General features: G+C 44.5%; 1 protein-coding gene across 1 annotated transcript; it reads right to left on the bottom strand.

The window, feature by feature from the left end:
- Positions 1-328: 328 nt before the first annotated feature.
- On the bottom strand, positions 329-27,221 carry LOC130220461 (receptor-type tyrosine-protein phosphatase beta-like; the record flags this gene model as incomplete). Its single annotated transcript, XM_056452739.1, has 18 exons — positions 26,997-27,221; positions 16,501-16,902; positions 14,276-15,933; positions 12,709-12,967; positions 9,969-10,223; positions 9,602-9,868; positions 9,020-9,280; positions 8,643-8,909; positions 5,789-6,052; positions 5,454-5,717; positions 3,693-3,956; positions 3,338-3,589; positions 2,889-3,158; positions 2,552-2,809; positions 2,096-2,362; positions 1,655-1,939; positions 562-840; positions 329-472 (listed from the first exon to the last, which is right to left on the bottom strand). Coding segments are annotated over exons 1-18 (6,004 nt in total), but the record flags the coding sequence as incomplete, so codon positions are not given.
- Positions 27,222-27,998: the final 777 nt, after the last annotated feature.

Genomic DNA, 27,998 nt, shown 5'->3' with positions numbered 1-27,998 from the left:
GAAGATGAACGAAACTCTCAGAGGAACGACACGAGAGAGAGAGAGAGAGAGAGAGAGAGAGAGACAGAGAGAGAGAGAGAGAGAGAGAGAGGAGAGAGAGAGAGAGAGAGAGAGAGAGAGAGAGAGAGAGAGAGAGAGAGAGAGAGAGAGACAGAGAGAGAGAGAGAGAGAGAGAGAGAGAGAGAGAGAGACAGAGAGAGAGAGAGACAGAGAGAGAGAGAGAGAGAGAGAGACAGAGAGAGAGAGACAGAGGAATCAATGACAGAATCTTCATTTTTGGGTGAACTAAGCCTTTAGTCTACTCATTAGATAATAAATGCCTCCTGACCGTCAGACTCGATGATGACGATGGTGAAGAACTTCACGGCGCCGTTGATGTCACTGAACCAGCTGCAGTTGAAGTGGAACAGTATGGTGGACTTGGTGATCATAACTGCGTTCTCATCAATCCGAGCCATAGGCAGTGGTGGACCTGAGATAACAAGAACCCTATTTAGTAAACGCTACTGTCATGAAGGGATCTCATCGTGTGTTAATGTATAAATGCAAGCCATAACTCACGGTCTATCATGGTGACCACGTTCTCCATCACCGCCTCGCTGGTCATGCTGTCAGAGATGACTTTAACAGAGACAATGTAGTGTTTATGAGGCTCCAGATCCCTGATCAGATACACAGTGTTCCCTTTGACTGTACGCTGCGAATACACCATTCTCAGAGAGTCCTTCCTAGTGCACTCGATAGTGTACGAGTCAAAGTCAGCTTCTGGGGGAATCCAGGAGCAAGAAATGGTAGAGGAGTTCTGCGGACGGCAGTGAAGACTCTGAACACGCTCCGGCTCTGAAGACAAGAACAAACACACATTTTACTAACTAGTGCTCTACCTGCAGGTTACTGTGGTCGACTGGTCTATCACTACTAATAGCTGGTTTCCATCCTAATGTAGGGCTGGTTCTCCAGATCCACAGTCCAGCAGAGTTTAGCTGATCCCGGATCAGACTCCTCTGTTCTCTAGTTATCCTGGAGACCCTGATCAGATTGCTCAGGTGTGATGATCCTTTCTGGAGCTAAACTCTGCAGAAAAGTAGACTTTAAATTGCAATTGCAAGACCCCCTTGTAACCAGCGGGTGTCCTCAGTGTGCTGTTTCTAGCGCATCTGACCAGTGAATCCAGCTTGTGTAACCCAATCAAACAGAGAATTTAGCGATCGCAATCAGTGTAGAGGAATAAAAACACAAACGGTTTTGTCCAGCATTTTCAGAAGAGAATACAAAGATGCCAAAACTAGCCGTGTATACCTGAGGTAATTTTTTATATATTTTAATTAGCTAGCCTGGTTTGCCTAGCTTCCATGTCATTTTTTATCTTTCTTGTCATCTTTGGCTTCTCCACAATAGCATCTGTAGCTTTCAGTTGCATAAGCCCTTTATATTTCAGTGGATTCTGACTTTCTCTCAGTTTTTGTATGATTTATAAGCTGGAAAAGTTGTTCTGAAAGTGATTCCTATGATAATGTTTCTCTACATCTTCATTGTTACAGGGTTAGGGTTAGGGTTAGGTTACAGAATGATTTGTAGATAGATGTCTTTATCACTATCGTTATCATTGTGGTGTGAGCGGCCTTATTATGCTAGTGTCTGGTGCTCCACTGACTTGTCCTGATGGTCCTAGAGATGGGAAGGCTGTAGGTGGGGTTGTTGGTTCCAGCACCGCTGACCGTGCGGAGGCTGATGTTGTACTGGCGTCCGGGGTGCATCCCTTTCAGAATCCGGTTGGCAGATATGGGACTGTGGTAGGGGTTGAACACAGACAGATGGTCCCTGGGGCTCCACTGAAGGTCAAAGTCGTCATAGTCTGTGTTTTCTGGAGTGCTCCAGGTGATCTCCAGCGAGGTGTTGGTGATTTCCCCGAAGGAGAATGAGACTGGAGGCTTGGGGTCTACAGTACAAGCAGTACAGCAATTAAAATCAGTAATTCAAGATTTCAGATTCTGCTGTTAGGATAGAAGAAACTGCACCACTGCACCCCAACTTTGAGACATCCTCAACACATCATATTTATCTTGTTTTTTAATGATTTACAGGACACTCGTACCCGTCCTGCCACTGGTGGTTGCCATGTTGGTGAGATCTCCACTGTGAGTGAGAACCACAGCCTGGTAGAGGCGTCCCGACACCAGGTTCTGGAACTGGTAGCTTCGGCTGTCAGGCCCCAGGCTCTGCTCTGCAGTCCGGGTCCCGTCAGGGTTGAGGATAAGGAGGGTGTAGCTGCTCACGCCCCCCACGGGCTGCTTCCAGCTCAGCCACAGACTCTCAGAGCTCCGTCTGCTGTCAGCGTGGAGGAACGTCACCGCTGCAGGAACTACACAGCACAAACAACAACACCGCCTTCACAGTCTAGACCTGAGCATTTACTACATAAAACTAGTAAAATTCTGATTAATACTTGATCACGCTTGTTGTTACATCGCTGTAACTAAGCCAGACATTGGACTATATCATTATTACACCATACAGGTTTATTTGGTATAAACTGGTGCGCATCGTTCACCTGTGCGGGCCCAGATGGACGTGTTGTTGGTTTGATCTCCACTGCGGGTGAAAACCAGCACTTTATACAGCACCCCGGGTCGAAGGTTCAGGAAAGAGCAGTCCTGCATGATTCCTGATTTCTGGTCAAGCAATCTTTCATCTTCATCATACAGAAGAACATCAAATCCATCACACTCTCCGTCCGGCGGACCCCAGCGGAATGACAGGCTGGTGGTGGTGTTGCTGATGACTGACAGGTTACTGACCCTTGCCGGACCTGCAGGAAACACATTCAGAAGCTCTAACAGGCCGCTAGACTAACAGATGGTAAATATGGGATAGAGACGTCTACACACAGGTTCTGCCGTCAGCCCCCACATCATTGCTGCTGACTCCTCCGCTGAGGGCCTGGATCAGGACACGGTACTGTTTCCCCGGGGTGAGCTGTGTGAAGGTGTGCTGAGCGGCCTGTGCTGGTGTGGAGATGTTTGACACCAGCGTTCCTCTCTCGTCCAGCAGCTGTAGACGAAAGCTGTCGAACACGCCTCGACCCGCCAGCCAAAACACCGACAGAGTGGACGTGCTGCACTGCTCCTCCAGCTGTAGAGCCGACACGGCCGAGGGAACTGCAGATTCAACAGGAGTAACATCTGATTATAATAACATGCCGGAGTTTAGAGATAAACATGCTCAAAGGGTTCATTGGAGATGATCGAAACTCACAAGAGAAGGACATAAGAGAGAGGAGTTAATTAACTAGTAGTTAACCAACTAACTCTGGGTTTAATAAAATGCATTATTTGACCTGTTCGTCCTGTTGCTGTGCTGTTATTGATCAGAGATCCGCTGACTGATGTAACAGTGATGTTGTACTGCTGTCCGGGCTGCAGACGCTGGAAGCTGACCTCGTTGACATGTTTGGGGACGGATCTCTCCTGGGCCGGAGACAGAGACACAGTGTACCGGTCCACATCACCCTGCCCCGGCGTCCAGCTGACCCGCAGACTGTTGCTCTGACCCTCGTTACTGATGTGGATGTTCTTCACTGTACTGGGAACTACAATACACAGGAATTAACACAACATTAGACTCTCCAAGATATCTGCAGTGTTCTTCCAGCAAATGTACACACACACACACACACACACACACACACACACCGGTTCTGCCCCTGAGGAACTGCACTCTGAGGTTGGGCCCACTGAAGGTGGACACCAGGATCTTGTAGAGTCGGCCAGGAGTGAGTGAGGACAGCAGGAACTGCGTGGTGCTGCTGGTCAGAGTGATGGGCGGAAACACCTTCATGTCATTAAACAGCAGCTGGACTTCATAATGATCCACATCTCCAGGAGCAGAAGCCCAGGTCACCAGGAGATCCTCAGTGCCGCTGTCTGCCAGAGACAGGTTCTGCACTCCTGCGGGCACTGAGAAGGAGAACATCATCAAATACAGCTCAGAACCACAGCAGACTGAAGAACAACACACAGTTCAGACCACAGCAATAACTATAGAGATATGGAGATCTTTAGGATCACGTTCAGGGCGTTTTTTGTTTGTTTCAGCTTATAAATGATAAAACACTGACTGCCAGTCAAAATATAAATGGTTTGTGGATTTTGAAGCTACAGACAACACTGTGGTGAAGTTCTGCTTGGTATTAAACCTCCTTTTCACAGATGGTAAGAATGATAAAAAATGGCAGGGAAGCTTTGCAAGCCAGGGTAGCAAACTGAAGCATAAAAATAAAAGCATCTCAGGTATTCAGTGCTAGTTTAGACATCTTTGTGTTGCCAACTTTTAAATGCAGGAGAAAAAATAGTACGTGTTGTTCTTGTTCAACACTGATCGCGATCGCTAAATACCCTGTTTTTATATAGATTACACGAGCTGGATTCACTGGTCAGATGTGCTAGAAACAGGACACCTGCTGCTTACAAGGGGGAAATGCAAAAAGGCAAGCATAAACTAAAAATAAATCATTATCATTTGCAGATGTGGACACGAGTATGGTGATATTAGAATGAGTTAATTATTATAGTTATTATGCTGGGTTCAGAACATGTGAAGCACCTAGTCACTCGCTTTGGTTTCCTCGTGGGATGTTTTTCTACTCATGCAATTTTTTGCTTTGTGAAGTTTATTTATAAACTAATTTCGAGAGGATCACGTGCTTATGATTGACCACAGCTGGTCCTGCATTAGCGGATGATTCCTAACTCAATATAAATAATCAGAGTTTATGGATTCTTTGCCTTGAAGTATCCCCCCTTCCACCCCTACTCCTCCTTCCTTTTTCTTGACAGTGTGGCAAGGTGGCTGAGTGGTTAGCAATGTTGCCTTACAGCAAGAATGTCACTGGTTCAAATCCTTACTGGACCAGTCGATATTTCTGTGTGGAGTTTATATGTTCTCCCCTGTGCTTGCGTGGGTTTCCCCCGGGTTCTTCGGTTCCCTCCCACAGTCCAAACACATGCATCATAGGTGAATTGACCAAACTAAATTGGCACCATTGATGAATCAGCAATCCCTAATTGCCTTTAGCCATAAATAAGCAGGCGCGTTCTCGAGACCTACCTGAGCTCAAACTCCCCTCGCGCCCTACAAACGGGAGGGCTCGAGGATCTTATGAGCTCAGGGCTCTCTCCTGGGACTGCATGCCAAACATTCTTTATTATCAATCATCAGCTAATCAGAACTCTTGAAGGTTCATTTATTTGAACTTGTGTGGTAGACTTGATTGAGATGAATTTCATGCATCTGTGGTGTTGACCATTTCATGTCACTTGCACCGCGATAATTTGCTCCAATTACTGCATTTGCATTGACTTTGTTTGTAATTTACTTGTGCAAATAATTCTGCGTTTGTTGTGAACCCAGCATTACTGTGAACAGCCCTTAAACCACAGAGCTTCAGAACTTACAGGTGCGTCCGTGAGTAGAAACACTGGACTCGTATTTGCCACTCCACGTGCTGACGGTCACTGTGTAGAGCCGGCCCGGCACCAGCCCACTGAACACACACTCATTCTGGCTCTTAGGGACTGTCCGGTTCTGATGGAAGATGTTGTTGTGCTTTATGGAGACATGATAGTAGTCAAAGTCTCCATCCGCATGGCGCCAGTACACCTTCAGGAGCTGTTCTTGGGCCATATGTGTGGCAGTGGGGTTCAGCACTGTGGACGGTTCTAGAAGAGCACAGGATAATCAGAAGGAAATCCAAGGACTCTGAGCTGCAGAAACACAGTGATGTTCTTACGTGTGCGCTCCTGAACCGCGGTGTGGTTCTCAAACTCTCCACTGCGGGAGGTGATGGAGATGTTGTAAAGACGCCCAGACACCAGAGACTTGAACACACACTCTGTGCTGAGCTTGGAGACGGTGAGTGTGTGTACGGTGCGCTCCTGATCCCGCAGACTCACCCAGTAACTGTCCACATCTCCTTCAGCCGCTCGCCAGGACACACTCAGGAAGTCCATACGGCCGTTATTGCTGACCGTCACATCTCTGACCGCAGCTGGAACTGATGCACACACACACATGCACACACACACGCACACACACATTCTATTTAAAAAAGTTATTTAAAAAGTAAACTCCTAAACACTAGTGTGTAGACGAGCTGCTGTTTCTGTGTCCCCATAAACACTAGTGTGTAGACAAGCTGTTGTTTCTGTGTCCCCATAAACACTAGTGTGTAGACGAGCTGTTGTTTCTGTGTCCCCATAAACACTAGTGTGTAGACAAGCTGTTGTTTCTGTGTCCCCATAAACACTAGTGTGTAGACGAGCTGTTGTTTCTGTGTCCCCATAAACACTAGTGTGTAGACAAGCTGTTGTTTCTGTGTCCCCATAAACACTAGTGTGTAGACGAGCTGCTGTTTCTGTGTCCCCATAAACACTAGTGTGTAGACAAGCTGTTGTTTCTGTGTCCCCCTAAACACTAGTGTGTAGACGAGCTGTTGTTTCTGTGTCCCCCTAAACACTAGTGTGTAGACGAGCTGTTGTTTCTGTGTCCCCCTAAACACTAGTGTGTAGACGAGCTGTTGTTTCTGTGTCCCCCTAAACACTAGTGTGTAGACGAGCTGTTGTTTCTGTGTCTCCATAAACACTAGTGTGTAGACGAGCTGTTGTTTCTGTGTCCCCCTAAACACTAGTGTGTAGACGAGCTGTTGTTTCTGTGTCCCCCTAAACACTAGTGTGTAGATGAGCTGTTGTTTCTGTGTCCCCCTAAACACTAGTGTGTAGACGAGCTGTTGTTTCTGTGTCTCCATAAACACTAGTGTGTAGACGAGCTGTTGTTTCTGTGTCCCCCTAAACACTAGTGTGTAGACGAGCTGTTGTTTCTGTGTCCCCCTAAACACTAGTGTGTAGACGAGCTGTTGTTTCTGTGTCCCCATAAACACTAGTGTGTAGACGAGCTGTCTTTTCTGTGTCCCCATAAACACTAGTGTGTAGACAAGCTGTTGTTTCTGTGTCCCCATAAACACTAGTGTGTAGACAAGCTGTTGTTTCTGTGTCCCCCTAAACACTAGTGTGTAGACGAGCTGTTGTTTCTGTGTCCCCCTAAACACTAGTGTGTAGACGAGCTGTTGTTTCTGTGTCCCCTAAACACTAGTGTGTAGACGAGCTGTTGTTTCTGTGTCCCCCTAAACACTAGTGTGTAGACGAGCTGTTGTTTCTGTGTCCCCCTAAACACTAGTGTGTAGACGAGCTGTTGTTTCTGTGTCCCCATAAACACTAGTGTGTAGACGAGCTGTTGTTTCTGTGTCCCCCTAAACACTAGTGTGTAGACGAAGCTGTTGTTTCTGTGTCTCCCATAAACACTAGTGTGTAGACGAGCTGTTGTTTCTGTGTCCCCCTAAACACTAGTGTGTAGACGAGCTGTTGTTTCTGTGTCCCCCTAAACACTAGTGTGTAGACGAGCTGTTGTTTCTGTGTCTCCATAAACACTAGTGTGTAGACGAGCTGTTGTTTCTGTGTCCCCCTAAACACTAGTGTGTAGACGAGCTGTTGTTTCTGTGTCCCCCTAAACACTAGTGTGTAGACGAGCTGTTGTTTCTGTGTCCCCCTAAACACTAGTGTGTAGATGAGCTGTTGTTTCTGTGTCCCCCTAAACACTAGTGTGTAGACGAGCTGTTGTTTCTGTGTCCCCATAAACACTAGTGTGTAGACGAGCTGTTGTTTCTGTGTCTCCATAAACACTAGTGTGTAGACGAGCTGTTGTTTCTGTGTCCCCCTAAACACTAGTCTTGGCTGTAAGTGTGATTGTTCTCTCACAGAAGATCAACATCCGCTCTGCACAAAAACACTCTCTGCAGGAAACCACACGAATGACCTTCACATATTCAAGGCTTCCTGAACATTCCAGGAGCATTCCTGCAGGTCCAGATAAAGTGTGTGTGTGTGAAGTTCAGCATACCTGGGCCATCCTTAAGGACACTTCTGTATAAACTATTAAACTTACACCGGTAAGTCACACAATCACAGAGTTTCCATCGCGCTTGTTTAGAGTGCCCTTATTCTGCTCTGTTAGAGGCTCTGGGTTGTGTTTGCTGCTCTCCTACAGCAGGTTTACATGAGATTAAAACATTTATTTTCTTATTTGTATGTCTAATTGGATGTGTAAATAATGTAATTCTAATCTGATTGATTATTCTGAAACTATCGGTATTATTGCTAATTGTCCCGGCACCAGCAGGGATTGTTGGGGAGAGTGAAAATATCCACCATGTCTGAGGAGACTCCCTTGAGCAAGGCACCAAACCCCCACTGCTCCCCGAGTGTGTGTTCACAGGTGTAAGTCACTTTGAATTAAAGTGTCTACAAAACTGCTAACATGTCATTGGTCAGATGCCTGTACTGTGCTCTAATTGGCCAGATTCTCATCTCTGATTGATCAGACTGTCCTACTCATTGGTCGTATGGCCCTTTGCTGATCTAATTGGTCAGATGTTTTCTCTTGCTGTTTCTCTGATTGGTCAGATGCCTCTGCTTTATTCTGATTGGTCAGATGGTTCTGCTCTTTCTTTGATTGGTCAAATGTCTGAGTTTCACTGGTGTGTGTTAGTGCAGCACAGGGATGTGTGTATCAGTGTATCTGAGCAGCCGTACCCGTGCGTCCCTCTGCCACCATCTGCCGGGAACGAGCGCTGCGGTGCGCAGTCGTCACCACCGCCCGGTACAGAGCACCGGGTCTCAGGCTCTGGAAGAGGAGTGCGGTGGTGTTGGGCCGCACACTCTCATTCCGGACCACCACACTGTCCTGGATCAGCAGCACACGATACAGATCCAGCTGACCCAGCGCAGCATCCCAGCTGACCTGCAGAGCATCGGTCCGGCCCTCATTACTGACCCGCAGCTGCGTGACCTGAGCAGGGACTGAACACACACACACACACACACACACACACACATTTTTAAACTCAGAAGCCAGTTGAAAATCCACTGCATTTTCACACAGAACCACAGTAAATCTCTGCATCACTCACTGGTTTTTGCAGTGATGTGGGCGGAGCTACTCAGATCTCCACTGTTGGTTGTCACGGTGATGGTGTAGGCGTGTCCGGGCATCAGGTTAGTAAAGCTGTATTCACGCACATCGTGATCTGCTGTCCTGGAGTCTACAGTGGCGTCTCCGTCCGTCAGCAAGAGTGTGTAGTTCTCCCACTCACCCACCGGGGGGCTCCAGGTGGCCCGCAGACTCGACTCAGCGGCGTGGCGGATACTCAACATCTGCACCGCACGCGGAGCTGAAACACCACAGTAATGCAGTTCACTGTCTACATGTCCAGTGTGTTACTGCACACACACTGATTCTTCTGTGTGCGGATGCATCTGCTGGGGTTTACTCTGTTGCTCACCAATGCTGCTACATTTGACAGATAAACAACTCAAGAAAATTAAATTATGCCTTCATGAATTACTGATGAATAGTGAAGTTTCAGCATAAGAGTTCAGTTAAATGAGCTGATTAGTATAATTTAACTGCAGTGATTAACTTAACTGAGTTGGCTAGTGTGGTTTAACTGCAGTATTTGAGGTTATTGAGTTGATTGGTGTAGTTTACCCACCGGCTCCCCCATGGCAGGCTGTGGTTGTGCTCAGATCTCCGCTCTGCACACTGACAGCAGCTCTGTACCTCCGTCCAGGAATTAGAGTCCAGTTAGTGAAGCTGAACTGCAGCTGCAGCCGGTCCACCGTCCGGTTCTCCAGTACAGAGGAACCATTGAACAGCAGGATACGGTAGAAATCCCACGTCCCATCAGGAGGAGACCAGGACAAACGCAGAGTGTTTGGATGAATTGCCTCCAGCTTCAGACGAGCTGCCTGTCCCGGAGCTGAGCAGCAAACATCATCAGACACTCATATTCAGTCATATTAGTGTTCATCTGAATCCAGCTTGTGTGCAACTGACTGATGTTTGGTCCTATTTCTCACCTGTTCTGGCTGTGGTCGTCTGCTCAGCTGCTCGTGCTCCACTCCTGGTCTTCACCGACAGCTCATACTGTTGTCCAGGAGTCAGACCAGTCAAAATGCACTGAGATGTGTTTGCAGGAAGAATTAGAGCCGTGCCGGCGGGCCGCAGAGACAACAGGTACGAGTCGACTCGTCCGACTGCAGGAACCCATGCGGCGATCAGAGAGTCACTGCGGCCGTCACTGCGCAGGACCAATGAGGAGACAGGAGCTGGAGCTGCAGAAAGACCAGCAGTCAGCACACACACACTGCAGGCCCCAGTACACACACACTGCAGGACCACTGCACACACACACTGCAGGAACACTGCAAACACACACTGCAGGAACACTGCACACACACACTGCAGGACCCCAGTACACACACACTACAGGACCCCAGTACACACACACTTCAGGACCCCAGTACACACACACTGCAGGACCAAAGCACACACACACTGCAGGACCAAAGCACACACACACTGCAGGACCCCAGCACACACACATTGCAGGAACACTGCACACACACTGCAGGAACACTGCACACACACACTGCAGGAACACTGCACACACACACTGCAGGAACACAGCGTCTACATCAGCAAGTATCAAAGTATTTTGAAAATGTAAAGATTGTTTGGGTTAGGGTGTAGGGGAAGGGTTGGGGTAGAGGGAAAGAGTGTACAGTCTGTATAGTAGAGAGAGAGGAGGGTCTAAAATATCATTATCTGAGTATAAAACTCTTGATGCGTATGGAAACTCATGATAAAGGTGTACATGGAGAGCATGTGAGTGTGTGGAGCATCATGGTCATGTTCAGATGTAACAGACAGGATACGCAGGCGTGTCGTCTGCTGAAGCAGGAAGGGAGAGGCAGACTCAAAATATCCTGGAAATAACGATAATGCTGATGGCCTTTAGCTGCTGTTGGGAAGCTGAAGCCTTTACCAGAGAGAAATCAGCTCACAGATGAATTAACACACACTATGACAGACTCGTTCACAGAAATCATCAGAGAGTTTGTTTGATGAACATTGTTAAATTGTGTGTAAATGTACAGGTCTGTTGTTTTAGCTGAACAACATTTTATCAATGTAGAGTTAGAGTTCACTTCTGTCTGAATTGTCCCCTGTTGACCGGTTTGATGTGTCTGTATTATGTAGACTGACTGTCATTTCAACACACATTAGTCTTTAAAACAGTGAAATAGAGACAGAGATTCTCCACTGATGGTTTAAACTGAGAAAACATGTAAAGCAGACATCAGCAATGTTCAGGAATCATGTGTGTAAAGCTCCACGTCACCAACAGCACTATTACACACCCTGAGAAACCAAATCGATGATCGGCCTGGTGTGTTGTGCTGGAACGGCAGTGACTATACGCTGTGGTTATCCGTCACAGTGAGTAAACCTCCTCTCATAAAGACTAAGGAAAAGGATTCAGGAAAGGGAGGCTCAGTTTGACCAGTGCCCTGTCCTTCAGAGGAACACAGACCTTCACACATGACTGAAAATGCAGGAATAAAAACACTGCTAGCAGTCTGCTATCCGGCCTATTACATTCTACATTTACTGAATATTAACTACATTTACTGCCAGAATAAACCCAAATAAACATGATTCTGCCTCTCAAACCAAAATAAATCCCAAAGTCAAGAAGGACAAGACATGCCGACACAAAGAACTCAGAAATCTGACTGAAAATCCCAACAAATTGACCTGTCATTAATTATTTACACTATATATAATACACTAGTTTATTCTGCAGGTCTGCTGAATGCTGGATTCTGATTGGCTGATGAGCACTCGCAGGTGTTTGGTTATTGTCAGATAAAGGCACAGCTAAAGTAGTTCCGGCAGGTTTAGAGCAGCTCCATATCACTCCGCTGAATGATTAGAGCTATTACACAGCTACAACAGTCAGAAATCACAACAAAAGGAGGAGGAGGAGGAGGAGATGTGGAGGAAACTAGTGCTACACACTGGAGATGCTCGAGGAGGACACACACCTGACTAACACACTCTCAGATACAACATCTCAACAGTGGATTCAGCAGAGGTGCTGGAGACCAGAGGAGGAGAACAGCAATCACCTGCGAGACGGTGGATTATTGGAGGATAATGTACAGCTGAGGTGTAACAGACACTCTGCTCCACTGCATCACCAGCTCAGGTGTGTATTATTATCTAATAATTCAACAGACCATTGTCAATAGGTCACTTATATTATTGACTAAGAACTAGGAAGATTTGGCTTCTAGTCTTGTTTGTTCATTCATTATTTCTGGTCTTGTATGATTTAAGTTGAGGATTAGGACAAATGTTGTTTCAGTGATGATGGAAAATCTATAGGAATGAACCACTGACCTTTTGAGTAACTTACTTCATCAATGTCTCTGGACTCCTTTAGTCCTTTCCTTTATAAGTCTTTAAGGAAAAAGTCTTAAAGAAGTTAAGAAACATAAGCCACGACGGCTCTTATGAACACAGTGTTCAGTGCTCAGCTGGAATACACCAAGACACTCAAAACACATCCGCTGTAAGCTGTGAACGCCGGTGCTTTATCAACCCTGTCAGAACAATGTGTTCCAGCACATCAGCGTGAAAGAGAAGAACAATGAAGAGTGCTGTAAATCACGGTGTGTTATTGTGAGAATTTAAAGCGCTCAGTGAAGTATACACAGTAAACCCTCTCCTGTTCACTTCAGATTCACTCACCGGTTTGAACACTGATGTTTAGCTGAGCGCCGTCTGACTCTGAAATGATTCCAAACACGTATCTGGTGCCGGGATTCAGATCCACCATCAGGCATGTGAAGCGGCTGCTGTCTTCAAAACATCTGGAGAAGCGAGTTCCATCGGACATGATGAAGCTGCAGGAGCGTCCGGGGGTGGTGAAATTGAAACCACAGGACTTCATATCAACACTAACTGCAGTCATGTTCACCAGACACACCGCTGCCTCCGTCGTCAACAGCTACAGATGAGAAATACAAACAAGAAGCAGTGATTTATTTGCCAGAGAGGTGAAAAACAACAGAATTTCCCATGACCCGAAACTGTTTACAGCAATGTGCCAACAGCAACGTTAGTCAGCTGTGCCCAGTCCTGTTCGTGGAGATGTACCATTCTGGCCATCCATACCAGATCCCAGCGTAGTGCTGAAAAATGCCCCCCTGACAGATTATGCCTCCCCTCACAGGCCAATATACAGGTAGAGTAAGGGTTAGGAGGTGTAGCTGGGATTTGGGCATTTGGCAGTGTATTCAGTGAGGGGTGCATCATTTGGCAGGGCTGCCTTTTTCAACACAACACTGGATTAAACTCTGGGATCATCAGGAGCTTCAGAAGGTCTAAATTTGGGAATCGAGTGTTTGACCAGGTTTGAGCTCAACCCTACAGGATCTCCATGAACAAAACTGGACACGCCTGATATAAACTCTGTTTAAGTCACTCTGATTAAACCTCAAGAGTCTCTCAAACTGTTGATTAGTCTGTAAAATGATTTTGTGCAACACAACACTGATTGTACCAGTTTCTTAGATAGAGGAAAACCTCAACGGTTTCTACTGATGTTTCTATCATGCTATTTTGCTTTCTGCACATGCTTGTGAGGATATACCTCTCCAGTATATATATCGTCATTCCACAAAGGGAAACCAGAACTAGTGCTGCACACATACAAACTGTAAACAAAGCAGTGTTTATGTACCATTTTACAGCCCCTTTAAAGTGGTGATGTTTGGAAAACACCATACACTCCAGTCTGACAGATACTCATCGATGCTTGATAACCCCCAATAGCCGACCACTATCAATCATGATCATGTTCTTACAGTCCGACAAGCGGCAATCATATAGGATTATTAAAAATCGCTATGCTATAAAAGATCAAGCTTTGAGCAAAATAAGTAAGATGCTGTCCTATCTTTCTATAGCACAGCAGGGAGTGGAAAAGCCACTCTGGTTTCTAGGCCTTATATATAATATAGGCAGAACTCTGATGATTAAGGCTGATGGAATCATCCTAACCTTTACCTGAATCCTTAAAACACAGCATCATAGTCAGCAGCTTTCAGACTGAATGATAAATGTGGAAACTGATGTTTTGGGAGATTTTGTCTAGGCCCAGTTGTTTCTCCAATCATGGACTACAGTATTATAGATTCTCAAAGTATTATTCCTATGTTTAGAGTGAATGAAACACTAAACCGAGCTACATTTGGTGGTTGCAGGATTTCCTGAAGATCTCAATTTTTAAATGAAACTATAAGCGGCTGCTCACCATGGTTGTGGAGGCAGTTGTGGGGGTGGCTGTAGTAGTGGTTGTAGGAGCAGCTGTGGGAGCGGCTGTGGGTGTAGCTGATGTTCTGGTGCTCAGGGCAGTGGTGGCAGTGGTTTCCTGAGCTGTCGATGGACTCACAGTCGTAGTCAAGTCCATAATAGAGGTGAATCTGTGAGTTTCCGTTGCAGGTGTCCATGTGTACGGGACTGCTGCGCTTGATGCTGTGCTCCCTCTTGTTTTAGCAGAACTGCTGACAGTATTTGAAGAAGATCTGGACTCTGTGCTGGATAGAGCTTCAGTAATCGCTCGCGTGGTTCTGGTTCTGAATGGCAAAATGGTCTGCATATCTCTGATGCTCTTGTCTGTACTTGAGCTTCTGGTTGAGGCGTTGGGCCATGAGCCATCTGTGTGGGACACTGGAGAACTGCTGGTGGAGCTCTCAGTCAGTGTGGGATCTGAAGCGCTGGTGATGCTGGCACCTTCAGACGGGCCCGTCTGGGAATCAGAAGTGCTGTGAGTTTCAGAGTCAGACTGAGAGAAAGCTGAAGCTGAAGACCCGGTCTGAGAGATCAGAGGATTAACGGTCTGATTCATAACATCTAAGGTGGACTTTACTGTCTGATCAACATCTGAGGTGGGCTTTACTGTACGATCCACAACATCTGAAGTGGACTCTACTGTACGATCAATAACATCTGAGGTGGACTCTACTGTACGATCAATAACATCTGAGGTGGACTCGACTGTACGATCAATAACATTTGAGGTTAACTCTACTGTACGATCAATAACATCTGAGGTGGACTCTACTGTCTGACCAACATCTGAGGTGGACTCTACAGTCCGACCACCATCTGAGATGGACTCTACTGTCTGGCCACCATCTGAGGTGGACTCTACTGTCTGACCACCATCTGAGGTGGACTCTACTGTCTGACCACCATCTGAGATGGACTCTACTGTCTGACCACCATCTGAGGTGGACTCTACTGTCTGACCACCATCTGAGGTGGACTCTACTGTCTGACCACCATCTGAGGTGGACTCTATTGTCTGACCACCATCTGAGATGGACTCTACTGTCTGGCCACCATCTGAGGTGGACTCTACTGTCTGACCACCATCTGAGGTGGACTCTACTGTCTGACCACCATCTGAGATGGACTCTACTGTCTGACCACCATCTGAGGTGGACTCTACAGTCTGACGACCATCTGAGGTGGACTCTACTGTCTGACGACCATCTGAGGTGGACTCTACTGTCTGACGCCCATCTGAGGTGGACTCTACAGTCCGACGACCATCTGAGGTGGACTCTACTGTCTGGCCAACATCTGAGGTGGACTCTACTGTCTGATCTCTACTCTGGGTGATATTTAGTGTCTGGTGAAGTGTTCTGGTCAGCATCCGAGCGGTGGAGGATGGCTCTGTGATGCCGCCGGTGTCGTAGGGTGCTTCTGTCTCCAGTGTATGATTCCTCTTGATCTCTGTGCGGCTGGTGAATGTTGTGGGATCCCCCAGTGCAGTGGTCACAGTGCGTTTAGTCCTGCTTCTGACCGTGTTACTGTGGTGCGTCACAGCTCTGCTCTGGGTCCAGAGTGGCACAGTTAGAGTGGTCATTTCTCCTGTGGATTTCACTGCTGAAACTGTGGATGGGCCTGGAGAAAGAGATGAATGTTAGACTGATGCAGAATGATGGGTTTCACTGCAGGTGAGTTTACAGCATAAACCATGTTGGAGTTAATAGGCACTAAATGAACAAGTAACTTAAACGTATTGTTAACTGTTGTGTATTGTTTTTTTTCTAAGGAGTGCAAAACTGACAGGCTTATGGGGAAAACACTGGACAGGGCAATTCATTGAAATTATATCAAAAACACAATTGAGCAAAGTTGCAATTGTCATGCACATCTTGTCAGGGAAGCACAGTTCTGAGATCAGCTGTAAACCTCTAGCTGAAGGCCAGAGGGCGCTCTCACACAAAGACTAAAAACACCCACAACAAAGAAATAAGACCCCATAGCATTGCTCTATCTGAAAGCATCTGCTGGAGGTTTACTAGAACCAGCTTTACTGACAAAATGCACAAAACATTGCCCTTGATTACTCACCTGAACCTAGGAAAACATGTATGTGATAAAAGCACACGCAATGCATAATGAAAATACATTACTCTGCATACGTATAAGTGATGTAAGTGAGAGTCATGTGGTGGCAAAGCTGACCTATGATCGGGCACAGAGGCATGCTCCGCCTTCGTCCTCCAGAGTCCAGAGTGATCATGGACCAGTTGGAGTGTTTCTGCTGGGGGTGGACCACGACCCGAGCGCCCTGTTTGTGCAGGAACATGGGCGTCTCTGCCAGCCCAAGGGTCCCGCGGGGGCCGTAGCAGCTCCAGGCGGGTGCAGCGGCACAGTGACTCAGTCTGAGCAGGCGGGCATGGCGGGGGACAATGGAGCTCTGGTTCACCCACAGACAGCTGGAGCTCAGCGTGTGGCTCAGCTTCAGACTGCTGGTCCACATCCACTGCTGGGCTGGACTGTGCTCATCACACCGCCGCAGAACCACCGCTCCCTTATGAGAGCTCAGACACACGCCCTTACTAGTGTGCGCAATCAGAAAACCACCTGCAGGAAACAATCCATATCTCTGAATGAGGAAATGGGAAACGCTGAATTCATGATTTCTTATGGGCTTTGGCATCTGATGAATTGACACCCAACAGACGATTAATCTAACAGATGAAACACTAACATCAAATAGACGTCTTTATAATGTAAGTTTGCTATCGGGAAAAATAAATCTGAAGCACAAATTAAGCTATTTATTATCTGGTAATAGCCTATCTCAGGGGTTGGGAACCTTTTTTCAGCAAAGAGCCATTTCTGATTTTTTTGTCAAATGCATTTTCTTAAAGAGCCACGTGACTTTATATATCAATATATATCTATATATATATAATGTTGGTAGCATAATCTGATAGATAAAATGTTGTCAGGACACCGGAACATGACGTTACTCAGCAGTTACACGGTTATTATTTAAGTAGGCCTCTATGCCATTATTTATTTTCGCTGGTCACTGCGCGCGAAACATCACCGTCCAATGAGAGTGATTGTAAATGTAAGAAAGCTGATTGGTCAAAAGTGACTACCTTTATGTGTGTGCGCACACACACACTCAACACAGCTTTGCTGCTCGCAGTTTTTTTTCACTCGGGCTCATTAACATTCTCTCTACGTCAAACACACACACACACACACGCACACACACACACATATCAAACATGCAGGTATTCAACACTCACCGGTTAATGCCGGATCAATTAAAATAAATACCGGAAGGCAAAATAGGAATATCTGACATTACCCTGAGCAAGATCAGCTCAAATTAAGCACTTCCGCCAACAGTTCATGTGTGTAGTTATCATACACGACTTATTCGCCATCTGTGAAAGGTTTCCTTTGCCTCGCGATCTCCAATGAGGTAAGCAGAACTCGCAGCATTCAAACTCAAGATGCCCCTGTCCAAACTCCTGTCCTGCCCCTGCTGTTTTAATCCGGTTTGCACTTTATGCTGGAGCTCCTTCCTTCGGCTTTCACTTAGCTTTTACTTTGCCGCAAAAGCTGCATGATGGGTTTCAAAATGTCTCTTAACTTTAGTTTTTTTACAAGAGGAAATGCGTTTTCTTTAAATCAGAGAGAGCGGAGCACCAGAGCTGTCAATAAAAGCAAATGTTTCTGCACACTCATTTTGAAGCTCGATGTTCTTCAGGATTATTTTCTTTCCGCCATCAGAGTCGGGGTTCAATCTTCAACTGGCTGGCGGGAGCCGCCAGTGGCGGGTCACGTGACCTGACAGTGGCTGGGTGGCAGCCGCCAGTGTCCAATTGCCTGGTCATGTGACCTACCAGTGACGGGTTAGTTGCAGTTGCGTCTAGTGTGTCCTTTGTCGCTTTTTCTTTCTCTGCTTTTATTTACTTGTTATCATCATGAGTATAATTTTATTAAGTGTTTTTTCATTGGGTATTCTTTAGAGTCTATATGTTTCCTCAAAGAAGGTCACCACGTTCGCTTTCACTCTCTCAGACTGGTGGGTTCAGTCCGCAGACAGCGAGCTCCGAGTTTACCGCGTTTGCTTTAACTGTCTTTGCAGCTTTACACATTGATGCATTGATTTCTTATTATGAAATTGTGTATATTAGTCAGTTTAATTCCAGATACGGTCCTCAAATAGCCGGGATTACAACTGGATGGTCACGTCTTCCCCAGCTTCACCAGCGCATTTGCGCTCCGAGATCGACGCTTCTCTTTGCACTCTCGATAGGAGCAATCAAAATTGTATGTATAATGTTTTTTATTCCTTACAGTCGATTGCGTTACATCAGTGATGTTTCCAGTAAATTTATCCCAAATAAGGTCTTCAAACGACCCGTAAACTGACTGGTGGGTTACCGACGCTAATCATGCAGTCAGCAGACAGGGAGCTCCGCGTTCGCTTTAACTTTCTCTGCAGCTTTATACGTTGATTTATCATCATGAAAATACTCGTCTGGACCTTTTCTATTACAATTTGTGTATATTAGTCAGTTTAATTCCACATACGGTCCTCAAATAGCCGGGATTACAACTGGCTGGTCCCTCCTCCCCTAATAAGCGCGATCACATTCTGCGTCTGGCGCGTCTCCTCGCGCTCTCATTCAGAAGAATTACATTTTAATTCATGAAATGTGTATTCTTTAGGGTCTATGTTTTCGTCACTGACATTCGCAGCAGTGTTTCCTCAAAGAAGGTCTTTAAATACTGACAGGTGGGTTTGCAACACTCTCGCTGCATCAGAACGCAGGGAGCTCCGCTTTCACTCTCTCAGACTGGTGGGTTACTGAAGCTAATTAGCTTCAGTCAGCAGACAGCGAGCTCCGAATTTACCGCGTTTGCTTTAACTGTCTCTGCAGCTTTATACATTGATTTACTATAATGAATATAATCTTCTGAACCTTTTCTATTACAAATTGTGTATATTATTCAGCTTAATTCCAGATACGGTCCTCAAATAGCCGGGATTTCAACTGGATAGTCACGTCTTTCCCAGCTTCACCAGCGCATTTGCGCTCCGAGATCGACGCTTCTCTTTGCACTCTCAATGAGACCAATCAAAATTCTATTTATAATATTGTTTATTCCTTACAGTCTATTGCGTTACATCAGTGATTTTCCAGTAAATTTATCCCAAATAAGGTCTTCAAACGACCCGTAAACTGACTGGTGGGTTACCGACGCAAATCATGCAGTCAGCAGACAGGGAGCTCCGCGTTCGCTTTAACTTTCTCTCCAGCTTTATACATTGATATATCATCATGAAAATACTCGTCTGGACCTTTTCTATTACAAATTGTGTATATTAGTAATTTTATTTCCAGATACGGTCCTCAAATAGCCGAGATTTCAACTGGCTGGTCAGGTCTCCCCCCAGCAGCTCTGTACGACTTCAGTAAAATTAGTATCAGATTCGCATTTTCCGGATCAATAACTCATGACTGAGACATTGTTCCTACACAAATAGGACCTCTTTTCAACTGTCGCAATGTATACAATCACCTACAATCTTATTTTTCTAAAAATGAGCTTTCCTACGTGCTGGACGCATTATATTGATCTCTATGCGCAGGCTGCGAAGAGAGACCGATCCTTAGGGACCGTCTACAAAGAGCAAATAGCGAAACTACAAAAGTTGTCAATAACTTCCCTCTAACACATTCTACTGCCATACAATTCAGATCACACGTCAGTGTTGTCCTGCTGGTTATACTACAACACTTAAAAAAAAAAAAAACAATTTTGCATATTGTTAATAAATTTTTGTTATCAATTTTCAATAACTTCACTGTAACGCTGCATTTTCACCAAATTCTGTTCACTTGTCGCTGCTGTCCTGCTGGTTATACTATAACACTTTTTTACTATCAAAAAAACAGCCATTATTGGTGAATAATAAAAATTCATAAAAATCATGCAAAACATTAATTCATTCATTCATTTTCTTTTCGGCTTAGTCCCTTTATTAATCCAGGGTCGCCACAGCGGAATGAACCGCCAACTTATCCAGCACGTTTTATGCAGCGGATGCCCTTCCAGCTGCAACCAATATCTGGGAAACATCTATACACACTTATACACTACGGACAATTTAGCCTACCCAATTCACCCTTACCGCATGTCATTGGACTGTGGGGAAAACCGGAGCAGCTGGACAGCAGTGACGTGTGATCTGATTTTGGTGAAATACAGTAATTTACAGTAAAGTTATTGAAAAATTTTTCATAATAAAAATTCATTAAAAATATACAAAATAGTTTTTTTAAACCAAGTTTAAAAATTTGATGATGAATTTTATGGCAGTATAATGTGTTAGAGGGAAGTTATTAACAACTTTTGTAGTTTTCGCGTTTTGCTCTTTGTAGTTGGTCCCTAAGGATCGGTCTCTCTTCGCAGCCTGCGCATAGAGATCAATATAATGCGTCCAGCACGTAGGAAAGCTCATTTTTAGAAAAATAAGATTGTAGGTGATTGTATACATTTCTACGGTTGAAAAGAGGTCCTATTTGTGTAGGAACAATGTCTCAGTCATGAGTTATTGATTGTGCGAATCTGTTGCTAACTTTACTGAAGTCTTAGACATGACCAGCCAGTTGAAATCCCGGCTATTTGAGGACCGTATCTGGAATTAAGCTGAATAATATACACAATTTGCAATAGAAAAGGTTCAGAAGATTATATTCATTATAGTAAATCAATGTATAAAGCTGCAGAGACAGTTAAAGCAAACGCGGTAAATTGGGAGCTCGCTGTCTGCTGACTGAAGCTAATTAGTCTGAGAGAGTGAAAGCGGAACTCCCTGCGTTCTGATGCAGCGAGAGTGTTGCAAACCCACCTGTCAGTATTTAAAGACCTTCTTTGAGGAAACACTGCTGCGAATGTCAGTGACGAAAACATAGACCCTAAAGAATACACATTTCATGAATTAAAATGTAATTCTTCTGAATGAGAGCGCGAGGAGACGCGCCAGACGCAAAATGTGATCACGCTTATTAGGGGAGGAGGGACCAGCCAGTTGTAATCTCGGCTATTTGAGGACCGTATGTGGAATTAAACTGACTAATATACACAAATTGTAATAGAAAAGGTCCAGACGAGTATTTTCATGATGATAAATCAACGTATAAAGCTGCAGAGAAAGTTAAAGCGAACGCGGAGCTCCCTGTCTGCTGACTGCATGATTAGCGTCGGTAACCCACCAGTCAGTTTACGGGTCGATTGAAGACCTTATTTGGGATAAATTTACTGGAAACATCACTGATGTAACGCAATCGACTGTAAGGAATAAAAAATATTATAAATAAAATTTCGATTGCTCCTATCGAGAGTGCAAAGAGAAGCGTCGATCTCGGAGCGCGAATGCGCTGGTGAAGCTGGGAAAGACGTGACTATCCAGTTGAAATCCCGGCTATTTGAGGACCGTATCTGGAATTAAGCTGAATAATATACACAATTTGTAATAGAAAAGGTTCAGAAGATTATATTCATTATAGTAAATCAATGTATAAAGCTGCAGAGACAGTTAAAGCAAACGCGGTAAATTCGGAGCTCGCTGTCTGCTGACTGAAGCTAATTAGTTTCAGTAACCCACCAGTCTGAGAGAGTGAAAGCGGAGCTCCCTGCGTTCTGATGCAGCGAGAGTGTTGCAAACCCACCTGTCAGTATTTAAAGACCTCCTTTGAGGAAACACTGCTGCGAATGTCAGTGACGAAAACATAGACCCTAAAGAATACACATTTCATGAATTAAAATGTAATTCTTCTGAATGAGAGCGCGAGGAGACGCGCCAGACGCAGAATGTGATCGCGCTTATTAGGGGAGGAGGGACCATCCAGTTGTAATCCCGGCTATTTGAGGACCGTATGTGGAATTAAACTGACTAATATACACAATTTGTAATAGAAAAGTCCAGACGAGTATTTTCATGATGATATATCAATGTATAAAGCTGCAGAGAAAGTTAAAGCAAACGCGGTAAATGCCGATGGGTTGGGGGTGAATGTGCCCAATGTCTAAATGTACAGATCCATTATATTATTTTCAGATAAATTGAAAGCAACAGAAGGAAACTCAGACTTTTCCATATTTTCTAGATTTGAGGACTCTCTATTTGTAATAAACATTCTAAAAATGTCCCATTATGAAGAATAAATCCGTAAAAGTGTTCATTTTGTGTATTGTTAAAAACATTTGATGCAATGAAAGCTCATATGACCTACCAGTTGCCAACTGCTACCAAGTGGCCATTGGTAGGACACCTGACCCAACAGCCAGTTGCTAACTGCCACCAACCAGTCACTGGTAGGACACCTGACCCACCAGCCAGTAGTTAATGGCCACCAACCAGTCACTGGTAGGACACCTGATCCACCAACCAGGCACTGGTTGGTCACATGACCCACCTGCTAGTTGTCAAATGCCGGGTTAGATGCGGCTGCCACTGGCAGGTCAGGCTACCCGACAGTGGGACACTGGCGGCTGCCACCAGTCAGTGACAGGTCACGTGACCCGCCACTGGCAGCTCCAGCCAGCCAGTTGAAGATTGAACCCCTACTGCGCCATCATCTCCACTCATCAATCTTGTTTGAATTTACGTGCGCGCGCGGTTACCATAGAAACGTAAGTTTATTCACAGCGCCGCGCACACGCATTGCTCGAAAAGTTTTTATTCTTTTTTTCTCCGAAAAATAACAATAACGAGGGAACTATAATTGTATTTTAATAGGAAACTGATTTCTCGTTATCTGACAGTTCTATTTTTTTTACTGAGAGGGAGTGCTTTTTAAGGGAGACAGCAGGAGAGCCACGTATTTTGGTCAAAGAGCCACTTGTGAATCGCGAGTCATAGGTTCCCGACCACTGGCCTATCTAATCCACAACCCTTGCTCGACAAGACCGATCTGTGTGTGTATGCTTGCGCACGCGCGCGGCCATCAAAGTATCGTGAGAGCCGTTCAAATCCATACAGAGCCGCCCGCTTTGTGATGAATCTCGCGATACTTTGAGCCTTACTGAGATTAATCAAACCGTCACGCGCGGGAATTGAAGCGAACCGGTTAAGATGACTGGATAACTTGCCATGGAAATTTCGAGAGAAGACAGTGGAAACCCGATGACAGAGTAAGTGTGAGACATTTTAAGTATATCTGCAAGTGTTTACACTGTCATATGCGTTTTCTGCTTCTAATAAAAGGTGTACCTTAAAGCACACAATTAAATGTTTGTTGTAGTCGAGTTGAACAGTCATGGATATTATCATGGATATTATACTTATGAGCATAAACCTCGTCAACTCGAAGATTCAGCCATGTTTACTTCTTTTATGAACATTAACGGCTGCTAATATGAAGATATTAAGGCGAGTTGTTCCTCCACTGTCCTATAATTCTTCAAAATAACTCAGTTCAAGTCATTATAGCCATTAACACCTAAATTATTGACATTTCTTTACTATCAGGAAATGGTGAGTGTTATTTTAAAGAAACCTTCATAATAGAGTGAATTACACATGATGTTATCACAAATTAAATATTTTAATTAGATTTTGAGTCTGAGTGTTCTCTACTTATAAGGTTCACTGATATTTTGCTTTATGTTGATCTCCAGGTTCTGTCATTTTGGTTAAAAGTACAAGGTACAGGTGCATTTGCACTTAAATCTTAAATTCAATCCAAACTGAATCTGAATTGATATGGGCAAATGAAATAAAACGCATGAGGGATTTTAAATGTTTTCATTTTTGTCATATTCACAATGTTTGTGAAGTCTAAATGTAGACTGTTTCAAACTGAACTCGTCTTATTATTGTTGTAGTTGTGTTGGTGTAAAAGTGATGCTGACTGGTCAGTTCCGCATTTTTAACCATAAAGATAAATAATGATTTATAAATAATGATTGTCATTTAACCATGAATGCGTTTACTCTTTCAGAACTCAGGCCTTCTGTACTTCATACAGGAGATGACAGTAAACTTCCAAGTTTAAGAGGTAAAATGTCCAGGTTTTTTGTTTAATATTGATGCTTTTATTTTTATTATTTGGCAAAACCAGTTACTGATAGCTGTATTTTCTCTAAGTGTGTTAACATGGACACATTTTGCTTCAGTTAATTCTGAATCACCTTTGGAATCAGTTAATGTTGTTAACATGCATTCAAACTAAATAAACTGGGTTGATGTGGATGTTTTATGCCACAGGCGTCTGATTTAACAAGAAGACTTAAATGACGGAGAGCACTGAAATGGCACACGCTACCCTCCCTTCAGATCACCATCCAAAGATTCCTGAACTGAGGAACGCAGACAGACTGGATGATCAGAGACAACATTACTACTCTACATCGTGTCATTGACAGGTGAGAAAACTTTACAGTACAGTTAGTAATGGTGCCACTATACTATAATAATCTATTTGCTATTGTAGTTTAAACATTACTGTGTTTGAGTGTTCAGAATAAAATAGGAGTCTATGAGGTAGCCACTGTTGTGTTTTTAAGCTGCTACTGTAATCTGTTAAACCAACATAGCCTGGATGAATCAACATTTCCTCAAATTAAACAGTTCTAATACAGAGGTTCTGCTAATTGGCACTCTGATGTTAACCAGTGTAATGACTTTAAACTCTCTGCTGGTGATCTTCAAGGGTCTCCCTCTACCCAGGTGAGCAACCTTGGGGTGCTTTTTGATGCACAGCCTAGTTTTAACTCACACTTCAAACACTTGACTAATAGCCTTCTTTCACCTGCGTAACATCGCGCGGATTAGACCTTTTTTATCACGGCCTGATGGGGAGAGGCTTATCCATGCCTTTATCACATCACGTCTTGACTTCTGTAACTCACTCTTCGGGGGCCTACCAGCAAGCTCTCTGAGACGTTTACAGTACATTCAATATTCTGCTGCACGGGTTTTAACACACTTCCTCGCACCACCGTATCACTCCTGTACTTCAGCAACGTCACTGGCTTCCTGTTAAATCTCGTATTGATTTTAAGATTTTAACATACAAAGCAGTGCATGGGCTATCTTGATGGTGAGCCAGGCCTTCCCAGAGGATGTTGTGAACATGGCTGAGAGACTGATGGAGGGGATTATGATTTTTGGATCTCAAAGGTTTCCCAGATGCTTTTGCAATATATTTTGAACTTCATGTTTTGACCATAAACTATTCCAAAGTGTGAAGATACACCGGTGATCCAGCTAATAATATGAAGATTTAGGTAAGCTGCATGTCAAAGACTCATTATTGTTCAGGAGTGATGTATCATGTGATGTGATCAGAGCAATCTAAAGTGTTTTGAATATTGTAATTGAATATTTAAATATTGTAATACATTAGGCTGTTCAGAGAAGATACAAAAAGTAAGCTAACATTGAACAAACCTTTCAGATAGCAAACAGATGTTTGGAACGTTAGCAAGACATTGTCCTAACCTAATGGGATTAACAGTAGATTTAAATACACTGTACACATAATATTTTGTTTCCTCACTTTAAAAAACAAATGCAATTTAGTTAATTTTGTGTGGATTATTTAGAGTTTAATTCTTTACAAAAGTTTAACCAACACTTTTTAACTGCATCCTAACACTCTTCCAAAACTTCACTTTTTTTCTTCACAAGTTTGCTGAATTTATTAGTTTAGTTAGCTGAACTTTTCGAAACACTGTAAGTAAAACAAACAAAAAAACAGTTTTATACGTCGAGTTAAAGGATTGTTTGCAGTGTAGAGTTATATACTTTAGTTTTCCTCTTTCAGCCCAGTGGTCTCTGATTGAAAAGAGGCAACATTGGATTAAAATCATACAGTACTTACAGCGGGACTGAACTGAGGATGTTTCAGTGGGTTTCCCATGTAAATAGTTTTAATTTTAGTTGACCAAATGCTGATTTTGTGACCATTTTAATCTATTAATCATTGTAATAACATTAGTTCAGGGTCAAAAACTGGCTAAAATGAATTGTATGATAGTGTGGCTGATGTTTTAACATTTATTCATTGTTGATTTAACTTAGGTCTGCTATCTGGGACAGTTATGCTGGGAGAAACTCGACGTGGAACTCGACGTGGACTGGAGAGTCTGGTTTCACTGTATTTTACAGTTTACAGTGTCATTATACACTGAAACACTGAGTAATGTTAATTAACATCCATTTTATTCTTTCAGGTCTAACGTTTGGCTCAGTTTTACTGCATGTATTTACCATGGTTTACACCAGTACTGCTGTGGGAACACGTAACACTGAACAATGGAGCTGTCCAACACAACGTCAGAGAGTTTTCTCTCATTGCTTCTGTGCTCTGGACACTTCAGAATATTTAAAGAGGAGAAATCCAGAATAAAAGACTGAGAGAAATCAGCCAAATCTGAGGAGCTTGAAGATCTCCCATCAGGACACAAACACTGAGCTCAAGCTCCACGCACGATTACTAAAACAGAGTGTTCAGAGTTACTGTGACAGTAAAATAAGAGTTTATAAAGCTGTAATAACCCATTAGGTGAATATAAGAATCCTACAACACAGAGAGCTCCATGAAGAGAGGCCGCGGTGATGGTGGTGCTGCTGAGAAACACTGATCATCTGTCTGTGTGGAGGATTCAGTATAGAGGAGATCAGGAACACTCACCGGCCGCAGAGCAGATCTCCAGCGTCACAATAATCATCAGCATCAGTGTATTGATCCTCATCCTCGTCTTCATCAGTAGTGTGTCCATGCCGGCGCTCTGAGGGTCTGACGGAGCTCTCTCTCTCTCTAACACACACACTCACAGGCTTCAGCCATGGAGGAAATTCTCTTTCAGGGGAAGGAAAAGCCACTGACCGCCGTTTCCTTCTATTCAACACTGACTGACCAGCAGTCCTCACACGCAAACACCTCTGCAGCACGCACGCACACACACACACACACACACACACACACACACACACACGCACACACACACACACACACACACACACACACACACTGAACATTATTCATCTGGGGTCACCACCAACTATTCCAACACAACAGATGCCCTTCCAGCTCCAACCCAGTACTGGGAAACACCCATACACACTCATTTACACACACACTCATACACTACGGTCAGTTTAGTTGATCAGTTCCCCTACAGCGCATGTGTTTGGACTGTGGGGGAAACCGGAGCACCCGGAGGAAACCCACACCAACACAGGGAGAACATGCAAACTCCACACAGAAACACCTACTGACCCAGCTGGGACTCGAACCAGCGACCTTCTTGCTGTGAGGCAATCATACTACCCACTGCGCCACCGTGACACCCCACACCGAACATCAGAGCTGCTTTTAGGAGATGATGATGATGATGATGGAGATGAATTTGAAGATAGTGATGAAGAACTTAAGATGATGATGAAGACAGTGATGATGAAGGTGTGCAGGATTATGGTGAGCTCCAGCTCCTCGTGCCCACTGTGCTGGACATGTGGAAACACACACAGTTTATCTCCACAGCCTGGAGATCTTCTGAAACATGCACACACACACACACGCACACACACACACACACACACATGTCCGTCTGTCTTCCTGCCAGTGCTGCAGTGAAGTCAGGACAGCAGAACATCATCAGAGTAGACCCTCACACTGCTGCTGCTACACACC

The sequence above is a fragment of the Danio aesculapii genome, unplaced genomic scaffold (genome assembly GCF_903798145.1).
Source record: "Danio aesculapii unplaced genomic scaffold, fDanAes4.1, whole genome shotgun sequence".
Lineage (NCBI taxonomy): Eukaryota > Metazoa > Chordata > Actinopteri > Cypriniformes > Danionidae > Danio > Danio aesculapii.
The sequence above is the reverse complement of the archived record's forward strand: the minus strand, read 5'-3'. Positions and strand labels throughout refer to the sequence as shown.